This window comes from Theropithecus gelada, chromosome X, assembly GCF_003255815.1.
Source record: "Theropithecus gelada isolate Dixy chromosome X, Tgel_1.0, whole genome shotgun sequence".
NCBI classification, from domain to species: Eukaryota; Metazoa; Chordata; class Mammalia; order Primates; family Cercopithecidae; genus Theropithecus; species Theropithecus gelada.
The window spans coordinates 21,551,961-21,572,140 of NC_037689.1; the positions used below are offsets into that span (position 1 = coordinate 21,551,961).

The 20,180-nt window shown below is 38.5% G+C and overlaps 1 protein-coding gene across 1 annotated transcript in view; it reads right to left on the reverse strand.

Annotated features, from left to right (window-relative positions):
- The window catches only part of LANCL3 (LanC like 3), a 54,871-nt gene extending 34,953 nt beyond the window's left edge, over positions 1-19,918 (reverse strand). Inside the window, exon 1 of the mRNA XM_025373339.1 lies at positions 19,793-19,918. Coding sequence (XP_025229124.1) covers positions 19,793-19,918 — 126 coding nt within the window. The remainder of the gene's footprint in view (positions 1-19,792) is intronic.
- Positions 19,919-20,180: the final 262 nt, after the last annotated feature.

The window sequence follows — 20,180 nt, forward strand, 5'->3', positions numbered from 1 at the left end:
GCTATGAAGCAATTATCTTCTTTTCCAGGAACCACAGTTCTTTCCACTCAAGTGACTCTATTATGTACTACCTATTCTGTCATCTTAGAGAGGTATTCACAAAAATGGTCCTGGTTGAACAATATGTGAACAATTTGTGAAATTTTAAGGCTTAATAGCTCTTTCACCTAGATGCTTTCAACAGAACAAGCTGAAAAGGTATCTTTTCCCGTGTTCTTTGACACGTGCCTGTAGGATTGATGGATGCCCTGAAGGTCATAATTGCAGAAGGGAAGGCAGAGATACTTTAAAATTGCTTAGATCTTTCTTCCTTTTTTCTTTAGTACCTTAAAATACATTTTAATAAATGTATTCCTTGGATATAGGGGAAACAGTGTGATATAGTGCTGGTTGGGCCATGAACGGTAACTTTTCTGCGTATAACATGAAACCTAAAGCTACAGGGTATGTGGGGGGTCTGGTAACCATAGTTGGAAAATTCATAACTTCTAGCTTTGTCATAATATGGCCCTGAGTAAGTGATTTAACCTCTTTGGCTTCACTGTATTCATCTGCAAAATGAGGTGGCTGACCTAGTAACTTCCCAGTTCCTTTCTGGCATACATATATATGAAATAAAACGGACATATATGTTTCCATCCTTCTCCCCTTATTCATTTATGTACTGTAGGGAATCCATCCTCTGTGTGATCATGTCCAAAGCAGCAGTTTTGTTATGTTGACATTTTCTGGTATTTTAAAGGGAAAATGTTTCTGTTTTCTTTTTCTGGCTTCTTTTAATAATTTTAACCAGTAATCTTTAGGAGAGCTAGATTATAAAATTCAGGTAGAATCATTTTCTATGTAAATGGCATCTCTCAAAAGGATATTTGAGGTGACCACAGCACGAAGGTGTGATAAAGGGAGTTGCCGCCACCACCTGCATCCCCTTACTAACTACCAGGAAAAAAAGTGACACCATGGCCAGATTCAACTTTTGTGTTATGCCTAGTGGAAGGAGAAAGGAATAGAGGACTTCAGGAGGAGCTGGCTCTATGGCTGAAGAGGAGAGAAGGTAAATTGACACCCTTATTCTGTTAAGGGTAAGAAGTTCCCCCAAAGTCTCTTCCGTAGATTTAATATTTGACAAGTTTCAAATGGTCACTGTCAAATGAATGCAGCTGGGGAGCCTACTGCCCTTGGAATGGCTCAGATGAGCAACTGAGATATGTAACCAATAGTAGGCAAAGCAGGATTTATAACCTTGTAAGTTAGTAACTAAGGTCTTTGTCTTAGACGAAGATTTATTCTGTGATAATTATTGAGCCCTGCTATGGCTTACTAGGAGAACATCAGTGAGCAAAAGAGAGAAAAGTCTCTGCCACTGTGGAGATTACACTTGACATGGTTTGGCTCTGTGTTCCCACCCAAATCTCATCTCAAATTGTAATCCCCACATGTCGGGGGAAGGGCCTTGTGGGAGGTGATTGAATCATGGGGGGCAGGCTTCCCCATCGCCGTTCTCAGATCTCAGTTCTCAGATCTGATGGTTTAAAAGTGTGGTACTTCCCTCTTTGTGCTCACTCTCCTGCTGCCATGTAAATAAGTGCCTACTTCCCCTTCCACCATGATTGTAAGTTTCCTGAGGCCTCCCCAGCCATGTGCAACTGTGAGTCAATTAAACCTCTTTTCTTTATAAATTACACAGTCTCAAATAGTTCTTTATAGCAGTGTGAAAACAGACTAATATAACATTCTAGTGGGGTAGTCTGAATAAATTCATATCATGCTCCATGTTTTATTTCACCAAATGTGTCTTATTCTGCCACTGTCCATAATTTGTTATTATTTTAATGAGGGCATGTTTATAAAGTAATCAATATTAAGTGAATTGTGTACTGTCATCTCGTGTTGCCTGGGGAAAGTTTAACAGGAGATAAAACTCATTCATAGCCTCCAATGTGAATTCAACTGAAGGCAATCGCCAAGATTGTAAGGATGGACATATGAAAGAAATGGCCAGCTGCTATAGCACATAATTACATGGTGAGTTTAAAAAAAAAAAAAAAAAAAAAAAACCAGAGATCTCAATCTAGATCAAGACTTTGGGGGAAGGGAGAGAGAAGAATCAGACACTCATTTTTTTAAAAAAGCTCCACATGTGATGCTGGGACACAGACACTGCTTTACAGGGCTTTGCATTGCAAATCCAGCATAATTTAATATTGCAAATAGCACAGGTGGTTAGAACAAGCAACTGAGCTTAATCTCATGTGGTTCACGTAGCATAGCTGGATATATTCCTAGTCACAGACTAGACTTTTAATTATAAGCTTAATGCCAGGTACCCTCACTATAAGTTTGCCTCATTAGTTGTAACACAAAATACAACTGACCATTTATCACTTTTTAAATAAACCAAAGCAGGCTTCCCGATGATACTGAGTAGCCTCATGCTTAATATGTAAAGCGAACACGTTCACTAAATATGTAATTGGTCATGAAGCAGTACTTTAAATATATGGTCTCCCAATTACAATGTGAAGGAACAACTCAAGAGAGAATTTACCTACATACATGCATGCTTTATATATATATACACACACACACACATATACATCCATATACACACACACATATATACACATGTATGTTATATATATGTGTGTATATATATGTATTCTGTTGATGTATATTTAGGAAGTTTCCAGATTTTAACTCTTATGGATAAAGCTGCTGTACACATTCTTATGCAAATGGGCCTAGGCATTTATTTCCCTTGGACATTGATGCACTGTAATAGATATCCATATTTTATATATATTATATATATATATCTCCATGTATGCATACATACACACACATATATACATATATATACATATATACATACATCTATGTATACCTATATACATATATACATATATACATACGTGTATATACATATATACACACATGTATATACATATATGTATATATACATATATACACACATGTATATGCATACATATATGTATATATACATATATACACATACATATATGTAGTGTGTATGTATGCATATATGTCTATATATATAATATATATAAAATATGGATATATATTACAGTGCATCAATGTCCAAGGGAAATAAATGCCTAGGCCTATTTGTATAAGAATGTGTAATGGTGCTGGGAAAATTGGCTAGCCATAAGGAGAAAGCTGAAACTGGATCCTTTCCTTACTCCTTATACGAAAATTAATTCAAGATGGATTAGAGACTTAAATGTTAGACCTAATACCATAAAAACCCTAGAGGAAAACCTAGGTAGTACCATTCAGGACATAGGCATGGGCAAAGACTTCATGTCTAAAACACCAAAAGCAACGGCAGCAAAAGCCAAAATTGGCAAATGGGGTCTCATTAAACTAAAGAACTTCTGCACAGCAAAAGAAACTACCATCAGAGTGAACAGGCAACCTACAGAATGGGAGAAAATTTTTGCAATCTACTCATCTGACAAAGGGCTAATATCCAGAACCTACAAAGAACTCAAACAAATTTACAAGAAAAAAACAAACAACCCCATCAAAAAGTGGGCAAAGGATATGAACAGACATTTCTCAAAAGAAGACATTCATACAGCCAACAGACACATGAAAAAATGCTCATCATCACTGGCCATCAGAGAAATGCAAATCAAAACCACAATGAGATACCATCTCACACCAGTTAGAATGGCGATCATTAAAAAGTCAGGAAACAACAGGTGCTGGAGAGGATGTGGAGAAATAGGAACACTTTTACACTGTTGGTGGGATTGTAAACTAGTTCAACCATTATGGAAAACAGTATGGCGATTCCTCAAGGATCTAGAACTAGATGTACCATATGACCCAGCCATCCCATTACTGGGGATATACCCAAAGGATTATAAATCATGCTGCTATAAAGACACATGCACACGTATGTTTATTGCGGCACTATTCACAATAGCAAAGACTTGGAATGAACCCAAATGTCCATCAGTGACAGACTGGATTAAGAAAATGTGGCACATATACACCATGGAATACTATGCAGCCATAAAAAAGGATGAGTTTGTGTCCTTTGTAGGGACATGGATGCAGCTGGAAACCATCATTCTTAGCAAACTATCACAAGAACAGAAAACCAAACACCGCATGTTCTCACTCATAGGTGGGAACTGAACAATGAGATCACTTGGACTCGGGAAGGGGAACATCACACACCGGGGCCTATCATGGGGAGGGGGGAGCGGGGAGGGATTGCATTGGGAGTTATACCTGATGTAAATGACGAGTTGATGGGTGCTGACGAGTTGATGGGTGCAGCACAGCAACATGGCACAAGTATACATATGTAACAAACCTGCACGTTATGCACATGTACCCTAGAACTTAAAGTATAATAATAATAAAAAATAAAAAATAAATCATTGCAATAAAAAAAAAAGAATGTGTAAAGCAGCTTTATCCATAAGAGTTAAAATCTGGAAACTTCCTAAATATACATCAACAGAATGAATAAATAAATGATGGTATATTCATACAATGGACTATTAATTAACAATAAAAAAGAGGACCAATTACTGATACATGCAGCAACATGGCTGGATCTCATAAACAATGAACAAAAGAGGTGAGACACAAAAGAGTATTTGCTGTATGATTCCATCTCTATGAAGTTCAAAATCAAAGTTTGGTGATAGAGGTCAGAAAAGTGGTTACCTACCTGTTTGGGGGTTTGGGGGTGTGTGTTCAGGATGAATGATATTCATTGGGATAAAGGAACCTTCTAGATTGATGGAAATGCTCTGTATATTGATCTGGTTAATAGATATATGATATGCACAGTTAATTCACTGAGTTATACCCTTAAGATTTGTACATTTTGCTATATGTAAACTATACTTCAATTTTTTAATAAAAAAGCAAAAATAAATCAGGGTATTGAACAGCATATCTATTATATGGTAGAATGAATAGTTTAGTTGTCTGTTAATACATTTTATCTGAATGTCAAGGTCCTTTGGTTGTAAGTAGGAGGCACCAACTTTACTAGGTATCCTGAATTAGGGTCTTCCTAAGACTATCGGAAATAGAAAAAAATATACACCCTACTGGGAAGACGAATTACATAAAAGAGCACATTACCTCCAGGCTGACACACCCCCTGGCCAGGGCTTGGTGACCAGAACACCATGACTGGATTTCACTTCCCCTGCCCTTTTGACCAGGTGCCTTTATACACGGCACAACCATGCCTGTCCCCCTATCTGTAAGAAAGCTGCATGAGCTCCTGAAACCTGAGGGCAGCTAGGACCAAGAAGGAACCAATGCTTGGACCCAGAAATCCTCCAGGCTGTAGCCAGTGTTCTCTTTCGGTGACATGGGTCTCTGCCTCTCTTTCACTTTCTACAGGTCTTCTTTCACTACTTTTCTGTGGCTGAAGGTGACCTCCCATCATACTATCACTCTGTCTGTCTCTGTCTCTGTCTCTTGTCTCTCTCTCTCATTCCAAGTTTTAACATGTCCCTCAGTTTTAGTCACATTACAGGATCAAATAGAGTTACTGAAACACAATTTTAAATTCCTGGGAGAATCTGATACGTTCAGCCTCATTCAGGTTCAGCCTCATTCAGGTGTGTTTACACAGTGGCATCCACTCTAGTTGAAGGAGCAGGGCCAAGTAATTCAAGATGGCTGCAATGATCCACCCAGAGGAGAAGTAGGATGAAACTTCACAGAGAAATGGGGTTATTCTGAGCTAGGCAGACATTCCCAGAAGGGTCTACTCTATTTGTATCAGGAATGTGTTTAACTTAAATGAACAGAAAATCTCATTTCTAGTGGCTTAATCAAACAACAGGTCATTTTTCTCATGTAACAAAAAGTCTAAAACTGGCTGACTGCTGATATTGCTTAGCTTAGTGACTTGGGATGTTAGAGCCAGGATGACACAATTTGCACTTCCTTCCATCATGGTGGCCTATAGGCACAAAACGGCTGCTGCCAACTCCAGACATCATGTTTATATTCAAGGTGGGAAGAAATGGGAGGGAGGGGCAATGCACATGTAGTCTCCTGCATCAGAAAACCAAAAGGTTTCCCAGAATACCCCAGCATATTTACACTGACATGTCATTAGCTAGTACTGTATGACATGGCAAACCTGACAGAAAGAAAAGCTAAAAAATCAAGCAATTACTGGCAAAAATTGCTATGTCAAACAAAAGTAGGGTTATATTAGTAAGGACAATGTGGCAGAAAGAGCTCTGGTTGGCAATAGTGTCTGTCACCACTCCACTCTGAACTACAGGAATCCATATTGTCTGAAAATTTGTTAGCCATTTATGATCGTGTCTGAACACAGGTGATGGAAGGCACACTTAATTCCTTTTTCAAAAATGCACTGCTTCTTGCCACACACTATGCCATTATATATTCAATTTTGCACTCCACCACCTAGGATCCTTTGGCTAGAATTTGCATTCTATTTCCAAAGCTCTTGTGGAGATAATTGGTCAAGGCCGGTTTCTCAGCTCTGAATATGACTGTCTAACCACTACACAAAGGCCTTTTCTAAACCAAAAGTAATATAGAACTGTAGAAAGCATGCTTAGAGGATGCTTGGCTTTCTCTAAATATACTACTTCAGAAGTGATCTAAAGATAACTATTATTTCAATATATGCAAATCGATAATATTCCATTTAAAATCTGTTCCTTACTGTGAAACAGGTGCAAGAGACGACGAGAGTGTTTAAGTAACCAAGTGCAAAGAGTCTTCACCTTTAAAAGGAATAGATGGGACTAGATGGCTTCTAGGCACCCCCCCCATGCTTGATATTATACTTTCTAAATGGCCTGCAATCACAGTCGCTCCATATCATGAGGGACATTTCTAAGAATTGTCTAGATTAGCATTATTCTTCAATTGAGAGTCAATGTATTCTACGAGGTGAGAAAAATGTCATGGAAGAGGACAGACTGTACTTATCCATCTGATAAATGAAGAAATTCAAATTTCTAGCTGATGTACATATAAGATTGTCATGAAAGACAATTACCTATGCTTTTTAAAAAGTTGTTTTTTCTAACAGATGCTGGTGAGGTTGCAGAGAAAGGAGAATGCTTATACATGACTTGTGGGAATGTAAATTACTTCAGCCACTGTGGAAAGCAGTTTGGTGACTTCTCAAAGAACTTAAAACAGAACCACCATTTGACCCAGTAAGTCCATTATCGGGTATATATGCAAAGGAATAGAAATCATTCTATCATAAAGATGCATGCACATGTATGTTCATCACAGCACTATTCACAATAGCAAACACATGGAATCAAACTAAATGCCCATCAATGGTAGACTGGATAAAGGAAATGTAGTACATATGCACCATGGAATACTATGCAGCCATGAAAAGAATGAGATCATGTCCTTTTCAGCAGCATGAATGGAGCTGGAGGCTCCATTCATTATCCTAAGTGAACTAGCACAGGAACAGAAAATCAAATACTGCATATTCTCACTTATAAGTGGGAGTTAAACACTGAGTACACATGGATGCAAAGAAAGAAACAATAGACACTGGGGCCTACTTGAGGGTTGCGGGGAGGGAGGAGAGTGAGGATCAAAAACCTACCTATCGAATACTATTGCTTATTACCTGGGTGATGAAATAATTTGTACACCAAACCCCCCATGACACACAATTTACCTCTGTAGCAAACCTACACATGTACCCTTGAACCTAAAAGTTAAAAAAAATTAAGTAATAACTGTACATATTCATAGGGTACATAGTGATGTGTGTGTGTGTGTGTGTATATATATATTTTTTAAATATAGTGATCAGATCAGGGTAATTAGCATCCATCATCTCAAACATTTGTGATTTCTTTGTGTTGGGAATGTTCGAGATCCTCTTTCTAGCTATCTCAAATTACATAATAAAAAAAGTTGATCTCATAAAAATAAAAAGTAGAACAGAGGATACTAGAGGTTGGAAAGGGGAAGGGAAAGGTGGGGATAGGGATAGGTGTGTTAAATGATACAAAATGACTATGCTTACCTATGCTTTTCAATGTTTAAATATTTTATTATACACATTTAAGGACAAAATCTGGGGAAAGATCATGGTAACTGTGTGTGGGGAAATGTTTAGATATTTGTTTATAGAATATATATTCATGTCACAGCATATTTATCATTATTCGTTAATTTTGTCCTTACTTCATCTCATATTCTAACTTAAAAGTGTAGGAACGAGAACAAACTTTGGGTATCCATTCAAAAATCAACAGGAAAAGAATCCTAAATGTCTGCAGGTGGAAACTACATTAATTATCTTTGGGCAAATTACTTTAGCTGTCTGGATATCAGTTTTCTCATTCATGAAACGGATCTTAAAAGTCCCTTCCTTGCTCTAAAGTTCCAGGTTTCTATTATCTCTGTCAAAGAAGTCTGTCCAAATCAGAATTGTTCCGGTGACATCAAGTTTTCACTTCCAGTTTTCAAGGTTTCCATGCTGCCCTGAGTCTTACGTCACTCTTTTTTTTTTTTTTTAATTCTGTGAGGTTTCCCAGTATCTAGTAATAACATGCCTTTGAATTTATTTTTATTCCTACAATTTTTGTATATAATTCCAAAGAGTTTTAAGAATAGTACAAAAATTCTCATACACCATTTACCCATGGTAATATTCTGTTAACATTTTGCCACATTTGCTCAGTCATTCTATTTGGGGAGGAAAGGTGTTTTGGAGTAAGTTGCAGACATGATGCCTCTTTATCCAGAAATACTTCAGTATATATTTCTTATAAACACAGACATTCTCCTACCTAACTACAGTGCAATTATCAAAATCAGTAAATTTAATACTTATACAATACTATTATCTAATCTAGAGTCTATATTTAAATTTTTCCAAAACTCCCAATAATATCTCTTACAGCTATTTTATTTTCTGTCACAGGAACAAATCCAGCATCACACATTACATTTAATTGTCACTTCCCTTTATACTTCATTAATGTGGGATAGTTCTGAGCCTTTCTCTTTCTTGACAGAAGTTTTTGAAGAGCACAGGCAATTTATTTTATAAGATGTCCCTGAATTTGGATGTGTATGATGTTCCTCATGATTAAAGTTACCTTATGCATTTGGGGCAGGAAGATTTCAAAAGTGACGTCCTGTCCTTTGCAGAATATCATACTGGGAGAGACATGATATTTGACCCATACTGGTGCCCCCTCTTTTAAAATTATGTTATTTCAAGTTGAATTTCTATTGCCTAAGATTGAAAAAGTTATGACCAATTTAAGGATTCAGCTGTTAAAGACCCACAGCCTCTTTTAACACTATCTCAACAGTAAGGTGTGGTTACATTAAGCCTGGTTACATTCAAGCTGGGAAGGTCTACAACATAGGAGTTTGACAAAGATCACCAGCTAATAAATTAAACGTACAATGGAAGTCAGCTAAATCAGCCAAATCAGTGGAACATAGATTGGTAGGTGCAAGAGGTCAGAGTCCATGAGGTCAAAATCAGGAAGCACCAGTCAACAAGGATACTGAGGACTTATTTCAGGGCAGAGGTTGTGGGCTTACTGCCCACTGTTGTAAAGCTAATGGGTGGAGCTGGCCCTGGGCCCATGGGTGTTAGTCATAGACCTTAGTGGAATACAGGAGTAGGCTGTTCCTGGCTATGACAGATTCTGAGGTGTTAGCACTCTCTTACTGAGTAATGGCAATACCTCAGTGTTGGCATTACTGTGTGCTTTCCTCTTACTCTAGACCAGTATTTCCCACATTGTAATGTACATGCTGATTCCCTGGCAATCTTGTTAAAGTGCAGAGTCAGTTAGGTGTGCTGTGAGGCCTGAGATTCTGCATTTCTAAGTCCCCAGGTGATGCCAGGGGATGCTGATTCAGAGCATCCTTTGAGTTTCAAAGCTGTAGGAGAACACTGTTTTTGGCTATGGCAGGAATGGAGGTGCTACCACTACCTCACATGCCCTGGAGTCGGCATTACTGTGAGATTCTCCTCTATTCTACACTATCACATAGAAGCTTCTTTTAATCAATCAGTTCAGATCTTGCTGAAATATCCTACCATGTAATTTAAACAGAAAAAGTGACTCCAAAAGGATGAAGAGGTGGGAAAGGAGGAGATATATATGGCATACTGCCGAGTCAGAAATAAAGAGAAACTCCATAAACATTAAACAATGAATAATGGCTTTATTTAAAAGATTCACAAGAAATCTCATTTTGACAGCCTTGACAATGTGTATGTCCCAAGAAAGGATGGCTCTCCCTGGCAAAGAAGTGTTGGCTTTGCATCCATCCTCATTTTTTCTACAGAAAATCATAGTCTACCTACATAACATAGCAAACCTGGTGACTAGGGATCGTTTCCTTGTAGCAAGCACCTCTAAATAGGCCCAACACAGCCTTCCCATAATACTCACAGAGTTCTAAAACTGAGAAGGTTAGAATTGAAGTAACAAGGGCATTACTCACAGGGAAGAAGTTGCTTATTATTAATTCACTTTCCTGGACCATTCTTTAAAATCAGTGCCTTTTGTAAAGCTCTGTTTTAAAAAGAAGTACCAGTCGGTATTATAGCTCTGTGACAGGTAAATTTGGGACATGACAGCAGATGCACTGTATGAAAAGGCAGTCTAGCAATGCAGCAAATTGTTTACTACATTTGCTTTTGATTAAAGGGAAAATATCTTGAAGTCTTCAGGGAAAAAAAAAAGATACCATTTTACTCCAGTAGAGGGAGCCTATGAAGCAGTCAACATCAGTCTTAAAATATCAGTGTTCATATGATCTTGTCAGAGTGAGTTAAGGGTCATTTGCCAAAAAAAGAAAAAAGAATCCAGTTATTGAAGCATGAAAAAGCAAGATAATGACCTTGAAATAACGATTTCAGGTGCTCAATACTTGCTTAGTGAATAAATGGTTTGCTTCCTCCTTCAGGGAGCTGTCATATTGGTGACCTCATTCACTCATCAACTTATGGACTGCCAATATTAAATCACACACCTATCTTCTGGGAGAAGCTTAGATAGTAAACAATCAGAATTCAGTTGTGGGAGTGAAGAGCTAACTTTTGTTAAGGGTCTCCTATGGCAAATGATTTCTGTTTATCTTTACACCAACTCAGAGAAAAGGGCCCACTGCCATCTTGAGGATGAGGAAACTAAGTTTCTGAGAAGCTAGTAGCTTGCTTATGTTCACACACCTAGGAAGCGTGAGAAGTGAGAAGATGGAATATTGTTCAGTCTTCATTCTAATGTAATAGGATTATATGTCCACATCTTTGTCGTGTAACTGCACTGTTTCCCATTGTGGCTGAAGCATATTTCTGTGCCCTATTAATGGTCTTGGCCATGTGAATTGCTTTGATCAAAGGAATGTTAGTGATATAAGCAGAAGCTTGAAATGGGCTTGCATAGCTTGTCTTGTCCTGAAACACATAAAATTGAGTTGAACCCAGCATACAGCCTGAAGCAGAGCAATCCCAGATGACCTGCAGACCTATTGGCAAAAAAATCAATATTTGTTATTGAAAACCATTGAGATTTTGGATTGTTACAAAGCAACAACTGACTAGTACAACACCTCTGTACATTATACCTAGCCCAAATTTGCAGATGAGAACACTGAGGTACTGAAAAGTAGCTTGCTCAAATAGGAAAAAAAAAAAGTTCAGGGACACCTGGAAGAGCTCTCCTGATATCTCTTTAGCTAGAACTGTGTAACACGGCTACCTACAGCAGCGAGGAAGGATGGAAAAGTATCTGACATTGTGAGTCTCAACTCTGGGGACTAGTATCCACTACCATGGAAGGAGGAGAGATAACAGTGTCTGCCATTCCAGTGTTGTGAGGCTCTAAAGTCCATTATCTTTATCAGTACCCTGTGTTGTGTTCTATTATGGGTACACAGAAGCTACCAGGAGGTCCCTTCAACTTGGCATTTGTGAGCTCAATATGGTGGTATGGTTTTGGCTGGTCCTTTGGAACTTCTGCAATTTCTGTAAAAAGAAGATGCTTTGGGTAACTGACAGTCCAAGAAGAACAGGACTGACATACATGCGGCCAAGCTGAATCCACACAGAGATGCCCCATGAGTGAGGAAAAATAAAAATTTTTTGTTATTGTAATACACTGAGATTTAGGGATACTTGTTAGGTATTTAAATACAACTAACTAAAACAGTGCTCATCCTGTGAATGGACTTGAAGTTCATCCAGTCCTATTCCAAACTAGTGATACAGGTGAGCTTCAATTTGTAACCACCCAGGAGTGTCACCACATGGTACTGCATGGTAGCTGCCATAGTCAATGAGCTCTCCAAAGAGTCTTTTATAACTTCCCCTTCTCCCTAGTGCCCGCAGCCTGACCGGGATACAACAGTGTGGGTTTTCCTCTATACACAGGTAGTTGAAAAGTGGCTAAATCTCACAAGGGGATGCCATGAAAGTGGTGAATGTGAGCCGATACACTTCTTGGGGTTACTCAAGGCTCTGAGCATCTTGAGGAGGAAGCAGTGCAGGCTAGGGTCAGTGTTGACTCCCTGATCACCACTGTCACATCCACCACTGCCAACGAACTGCTGATGTTTCAGTAAACGGTGGTATGACCTCTTATTCCTCAGAACGTCAGGTCAGAGAAGCTTCTTAGAGGAGGCAGATAAGAAGAGCAAAGAAAATCCCGCAAATGTGCTACCCATTATATTTTGGCCACAATTAGTACTAAATAAAAGTGTCTGACACTAGGTATACGATGGCTAATGAAAGAATCTTGGCCTCTGTTTTCGTGGAACTTATAGTGATTTAAATTGTGTTATTTTTACATTAATTTAATAAATTAATTTCCAGATCGACAAAATATTTAAACATCAAAAAAGTAATCATAAAAGTTACAGTAGAACAAAACACAGAGGAATGATTTTATATATGTTAGCAAAATATGTAACATGATATTAATATTTTAAAATTTACAAAGTAGTTAGAAAAAGAGCAACAATTCAATGGGAAAAATGGGAAAGGACATGAACAAGAAATTTGCATACAATAATATGCAAAAGACTTAAAACATATGCAAAGATTATCTTCATTCATAATTTGAGAAATGCAAATTACAATGAGCTTCCATCTTTAATCTTGCAGAGTGGAAGAAATGGGTAAGTAAAATTTATATCACAGGCAATTTGTGGGGAAACAGGCACTCTCATACACTGTTGAGAGAGGTCAATAGGCGCTACCTCCTTGGAAGGCAATTTGGCAACATTGATAAAAAAAGTGTCTTAATTCCAATAAATATTTTTCCCAGATATACAAAGATATATGTATAACTCACTGCAGTGTTATATTCAATGACAAGACTGGAAACAACCAAAACGTCTGTTACTAGGGTACGAGTTAAATGAAGTGTGGTACATCTATATACAATGAAATACCATTCAATCATGAAAGGAATAAGGCAGATCTATATGTATTGATATAGAAAACTACCCAACATATAATGTCAAATAAAAAAACAGGTTACATACAGTATGCATAGCATGTTCCATTCACATATGCATGCTCATGGATATGTTTAGAATATTCCTGGAAAGATTCATAAACATGTAAAATTGGTTGCTTGTGGGAATGAGAACTGGATACTGGGAATCTGAGGTGAGAGAAAGACTTAACTCTCATTTTATATACTCTTATCTCTCATTTTATATACTCTTTTGTAAACTTGGATGTGTTTTTATTTTTGTTTTTACCAAGTACATGCAATACTTTTAAAAATGAATACTAGTTAAAAATAAATCATACAATAAACAAATAATTGAATAGTCCTAAAAGTATATTAAAAAGCAAACAAAAACAAAAACTAATAGCCTTTAAAAATCAATGCTTTTAAAAGAATCACTTTTTAAAACAATGATCTAGTGATTAGATTGTGGAAGGCTGGATTTTCAAGGACTATTGAATTTCATTCAGTAGACAGAGAATGACCTGAAACGCAAACTAATGACAGTTTTTCAGCTAGGAAGGGAAATATGGTTATTTACATAACTCTGAGGACACAGCAAAGATAATGTCTACATTATCTTGGTGCATCTTCTACTACAGAAAGGCTGAAGGGACAATACCATCAATTTACACCTATGTTATGGCTGGTTCAGGAGAATTAAACATTTCTCAGGCACTGAGACACTATAAAATTTCAAAGTGGCCACTTCTCTTAAATTATAAAAAGTAAATAAATAAACCCACAACATTAATGCTCTCCTTAAAATAAAGTGGAGGTAAGTGCACTGGGCTTTCATGGTGGTGAATGCAGGATAGTTGCATTCTTAGGTAAGAACTGAACTGTACCTAGTTAAAAACAAAAAACAAACAACAACAACAAAGACCCTGCATTCAATGCAGAAAAACTGCCTATGAAAAGGTACCAATTGAACAGTTGAAATAATATCCTCATAATCCATCAATCAATGAAGTGGTGTTTGGTGAATTTCTTATATCCTCAAAAGGAGCTAAGGAGAAATAGTGCAGTTGGATGTGATATAGCCATGTCTTATGGGAATGTACAGTTGTAAGGTAAAAGTAGATCTTAATCTGGTGCAGTAATGGAGACAGAGTATAGGCAGTTGGAGAAGTGATTTGGAACATAAGTTGTGCCTAAAAGTAAGAACATCTAGGTGAGGAAAATGGCATTAGTAAAGGCCTACTGATGGACCACCAGCAAATTGAGCAAATAGACACCAGTGCAATAACATATCATGTTGTGAAAGAGAAAAAGATAACGTTCAGGTTGAATAGAGAAGCTCAGTTCAGTTTGCGGTGGCTCGAAAGACACGAAGAAGTGTGCAATTCATGTGTTACTCATGCATTTACAAATTTTGTGCTACCAGATGACAACAGATGATTAGTAGAAGGGAAAGGGTGGGGAGGTTCCTGTGGTTAAATACTTGGGAAAGTTAAAAAAAAATTGTTTTTCAGTGTAGGATTTCTCAGTGTAGTATGAATCTCTAAGAGTGGGATAGAGTTTGCATAAAACAAAAAAGTATTTGACAGTAAGTCCCTCTTTTTGCACAATCTCCATTATCATGACAACCATGTTTGGGAAATGTCACAGAAGACACAGGGAACTCTTATTGATTCCAAAGAAAGACAATGACTTGCACAAGATATATAGGCGGTGGGTTGTAAAATGAGCTAAAGTATTGACATGAAAGCATTGGAACTTCCCTTTATGGGTATCCAAGTTTCTCTCCAACTTGAGTTCCTTTCATGTACGTATAATTCTGATACCTTTTTACCACTATAAGAATTGTGATTCCAGGAAAATGTCAAGTTGAAGGGAACAATCTCAGGGGACCGGGGTGGCTCTTAGAAAAAAAGAGACCCGAGGATTAGGAGGTAAAACAGACGGTAGAGGAGGAAAGTGTTTGGCAATAATGTCTTGGGAATGACGAAGGAAGATGAGAGTCATCCCAGGCCACGGAACTGTGAACTATCCTCAGGGGTCACCAGGGAGAGGTGTATGAGGGATGCTGACAGGAGGCGATTTGGCCTAAAGCCATGAAGCAGGGCCAAGGGGATACCACAATTAAAGGGAAGGGGGCTGAGTGTAATTGGCTCCAATGCAGCTTATTCCATGTCAAGCTTCCAAGTTCCTTCACATCCCTGGAATATGGTGATTAACTAAGGTGGGCCACTTGGAGTTCAGGGTCAACTATTTCATGTCATAAAATCAGAAAGACCGAATATTTGGACGTAGGACCAGACACAGTCCAAAATTATCTTTTAACAAATGAATATTTTCTTCAACAAAGCAAAACAAATCATTTCATTGAAATAGCAGTGAGCGAAGGAAAATAGAAAAAAAAACAAATATTAAAGTGATAAAATGTTATTGATATTCTCTTTAGTTAGAGTGTCACTTTTAAAGTTTTATTTCAGTGAATGTGAAAATATCTGTAATGGGTTGCTATTGATCCACCAGCACTTATTTTCACCATAAAGATGACCTTCAACCAAGTTTTCCTTAAACTTAATGCCTGTAGCTAAAGATCCCAGAAGTGATGTTCTTCAGAATCAACCAAGTATCTTGAATTTTCTTATTAAGCAATGGTATTTATGTGTTCTGCCAGTACTGTGTCAATCTCTGTGTGGAGTCTGAAAAACTAATAAAAGACAGGGCATTACCTCAAGGCATGTATAACTGGACAAGAATAATAGGGACACACAAATATTGCAAACTGAGGAGGAGCTAAGTAGTGATGAAAAAGGACAAAGTAGCTTGTTACTGAGATATCCAAATCCAGATGGGTCAATCTGGAAAGGATGAAATCTCATATTAAGATGTTCTTAATTTGGATGTAAATGAGATGGGGGCACTACGGACTACTGATGTGACAGAAACAAGGATGTGATCTGTGGAGATCTGGGTTGAGATGTGAGCTGAGTGCCCACTTCTCCAGCCCTTCAGGCCACTCCAGAAGTGTACTAGGAGAGGAGTATGCATGCGATGGTGAGGGCCTCCGAGCTTTGGAAGGGACACCTTTCTAAGTGAGGCATGTGGGGTTCAATGATAATGAATAACCAAAGCCAGATGATTGTTCCAGAGACAAGTTCTCATTTATATGTTCCAAACGGCTGTTATCTCTGGTCTGAAGGTACTTATGAAAGTAGCTGAGCTCCTCAGTCCAGGCCATGGTCTCATGGTCAGTCCTGCAGTCTTGTCCCCATTTCTGTTTCCTGGGGCAATGGAAAATAAGACCACCATAGGAATGTTGGAATTTCTGGTTCTGGAAATGGGGCCATCAGCAAAGAAAAACTGCATGAAGCAGGGAGGAATTTGTGCTGGAGTAGTGTCCCAAATCCAGGGTATACTGGACTTAGAAGTCCTTGAAATTTCTCTGCAACTTGCTTCAGCTTCTGTAAGATCATGTAGACTCTGCAGCTTATCCCCATTTCCCCAGGCCTGATGGCAACTAGGTAGATGAAATTCACTGATCCTATCACAGGCCTGAATATCTGCTGTTAGGAGGGTTTTCATCCTCCAGCAGCCAAGTGTTACCAGTTGTCTTTCCATGTCTGAGACTCCAAGAGTTACTTACACTTTTGCCTTGGGCTTTCTTTCTCTGGAGATTCCCACATTCTGTATTTCACTCTAGAAGTCAACTGGCTCTTAGGAATGTACAGTTCCAGAAAACCCCACTCGTCAATATTGAGGAGCATCTTGGGAATGGCACATTAGGAGTCTACACAGAGGAGAAAACCAGGCTGTGTCCCCTGAGGATTTGTTTACCTGCCTTCCTGGGGGCTTCCCCTATTTCATGCCTTCCCAAATGTGCTCCAGAGCTCTCTCCCTGGCTAAGTCTTGAAGGAAGATGGGGTACATTTTTGTAAAAAAATTAAGAGGGAAAGACATTTCTATGTAGGAATGACAGTATGATCAATGGCTAAGTGTCATGCTTTTAGGAGGATGGGGCATCCACACTGAGGGAGAAAAATGCTCTGAAGAAGAAGAGATGTGAACTTAGTTTACTGATAGATTGGGATAGAAAAAAGCAAACAGTTGATGATGCAAATAAGAGCCTTTGAGTACAGAGGGTTGAATGAAGGCTCTGTGCAGCTGTTTTCCATTTCCAGGAAAAATAAGGAAATTTCCACTGAATGAGAGGAAACAGTCTTAACATTTGACAACAGAATTGAATGTAAGAAAGTGGAGAGACTGATACCTGCAGAGTAACTTCTCCTTTTTATTTCCTTGATCAAGGGCAGATTTTGTCACTAAGAACTAGTATTTCATTGGCAAGTTCCAAATTTAATAATCAAGTATGTTGCCAAATTAGGACCGCATAATCTAAAAATAACTTGGTTCAACCAAACTTTAACCCCACTTTTGTAGTATCCTTACCCCCCCTAAAATTTATGATTTTTAAATTCCATTTTATATTTCTTCAGTGTCTCATTTATTGTTTCTGTCCATCTCCCTTACTTGGGTTTCAGGTCAGTGTTGCATGAACTCTGCTAAATTTAGAAAGATTCTGGTTACAACTCTAAGTAAAGGATTTTCTGCAGACAATCCTGTCAGGAAACATCCTCAAGGAGAATTTATTGTCGAGCAAAAGTAGATGTGAAAAGGGGATCTTGATTGCTGGTAGAAAAGAATATGCTTCCAAATGAGAATCTGTGTGAAAGTGCTATACATGGTAATGTTGGTAATAATTGTGACAAATTTTATTTGGTCTTTTGATTCTGCACTTTTTTGTTCAAACTTAGGATCCCATGCACAAGATTGAATTATAATTCAATCTTGAATTAATATAATTGAGTGCCAGTGTTTCTTTTCAAACACTATTCTACACAATTATCTCTTCAAACAGAATAGTGAGGATGAAACATTCCTTGAAATAACCCACCTTTCCCATTCAATTCCACCATAATAAGAGTTAAAAAACTGGAGCATAGCCACCAGGATTAAGAGTGAGAGGAGAAGGCCTCAGAAAAAGGGAAGCAGAGGTTTGAAATATAGGATGCGTTAGGAGTTGAATGAAGATGGGATAAATCTTCATTCCCATCTTCCACAATTCCCTGGTAGAATTGTGTCTCTCTAAACAGAGATGAAGTCCTAACCTCTAGTACTTGTGAATATAACTTTATTTGAAAACAGATGATCAACTTAAGATGGTCATCAGGATGGGTTTTAATCTAATATGACTGTGTCTTATAAAATGGGGAAATCTGAACACAGAGACAGTCATACACACAGGGAAGACAATGTGAAGGCACACAGGGAGTATGTCATATGAAGATGAAGGCAGAGATCTACAAGCCAAGGAACATCAAAGACTGCTAGCAAACCATCAGAAGCTATGGAAGGGGCATAAAACAGATTCCCCTTACAGCCCTCAGGAGGGACTAACCCTGCCAACACTTTGATCTGACATTTGGCCTTCAGAACTGTGAGATAATACATTTCTGATGTTTAAACCACCTCATCCGTGGTACTTTGTTATGACCATACTAGGAAAATAACACAGGGTTGTAAGGGAAGGAGGTAAAGAAGCAAGCCACTAATCACCACTAATAGTGTTCCCCTTCCTGTGGTTGTTTTCCCACAATGCTCTCCTCAACTACTGTTTTAGCAATTCAGTGTCAGGAATGGAATTAAGAGGCACAGGGTCCCATGTGGTATCTGCAAAAAGCAACACCACAAAAACGCATACACATGCACCCCTAGCCTGGATTATTATATTTCCGTACATACCTGTGAAGTTCCAGTTTGGGGCCAAATGAGTGACCTTGATGAAAGCCTTGTGGCCTCCTGCAGGGAGAGGGGCCCAGAAAATCTTGGGTGTGGCAGGGTCAAAGTAGCAGTTTCTGGGGCATTGTTCTTCAATTTGGCTTTCAAGAAGCCCTTTCAGCTGAAGTAGGTCAGAGACAGAGCAGGCTGGCTCCAGGCATCCCACCCTACTTCTGCCCAAAGCAGGTATGCTTTCTTCTGTGAACTGGATTTCTGCACATGATTCCAATTGAACAACAGGTCCCACAGTTGTTTTTTTTTTTTTTTTTTTTTAATGGCTAAAAATTCCTTTGTAAGACTCACATGCTTTAGCCAAACTCATCTAGTAATCATTCTTCATGCACACTTCACCTCCATGCCTTTGTTCATGCCTTTTCTTCTTTTGGGAATGCCCTTATTCCTGATTCCGTCTACTGAAGTCTTCCTGGCTATAGGCTGTTGGTGGCTTACCCAAAAGCTTTCCCACTGAAACGTACTTGCTCCCTGCTAACAGCAGCTCTATCCTCCTGGAATATTGGGCCGAGATTACTAGAAGTCATGGAAAGTTGAACAGACCCTGGTATACTGGTAGTCTCATGTTCTAGTTCTAGTAAATCGGACATAGTGGAGATTTGCTGGGAGGCCTCTAGAAAAGAGCTGCTACCTTGATAAGAATGCAGAAGAGGGATTTTTTGTGCTATGCCTATTGGCTTCTTGCCTTTGAATATGGTTGGATGAGAATGTGATTCTCAGAGCCAGAGCAGCCATCTTATGATTGATCATAAGGCAGAAAGCAAGAGGTCTAAAGAGACGCTGACCCAGAACCCTGGCATCCTTGAATAATTGAATCAGCGCTGGAGACTGCCTACCTCCAGGCTACTTATG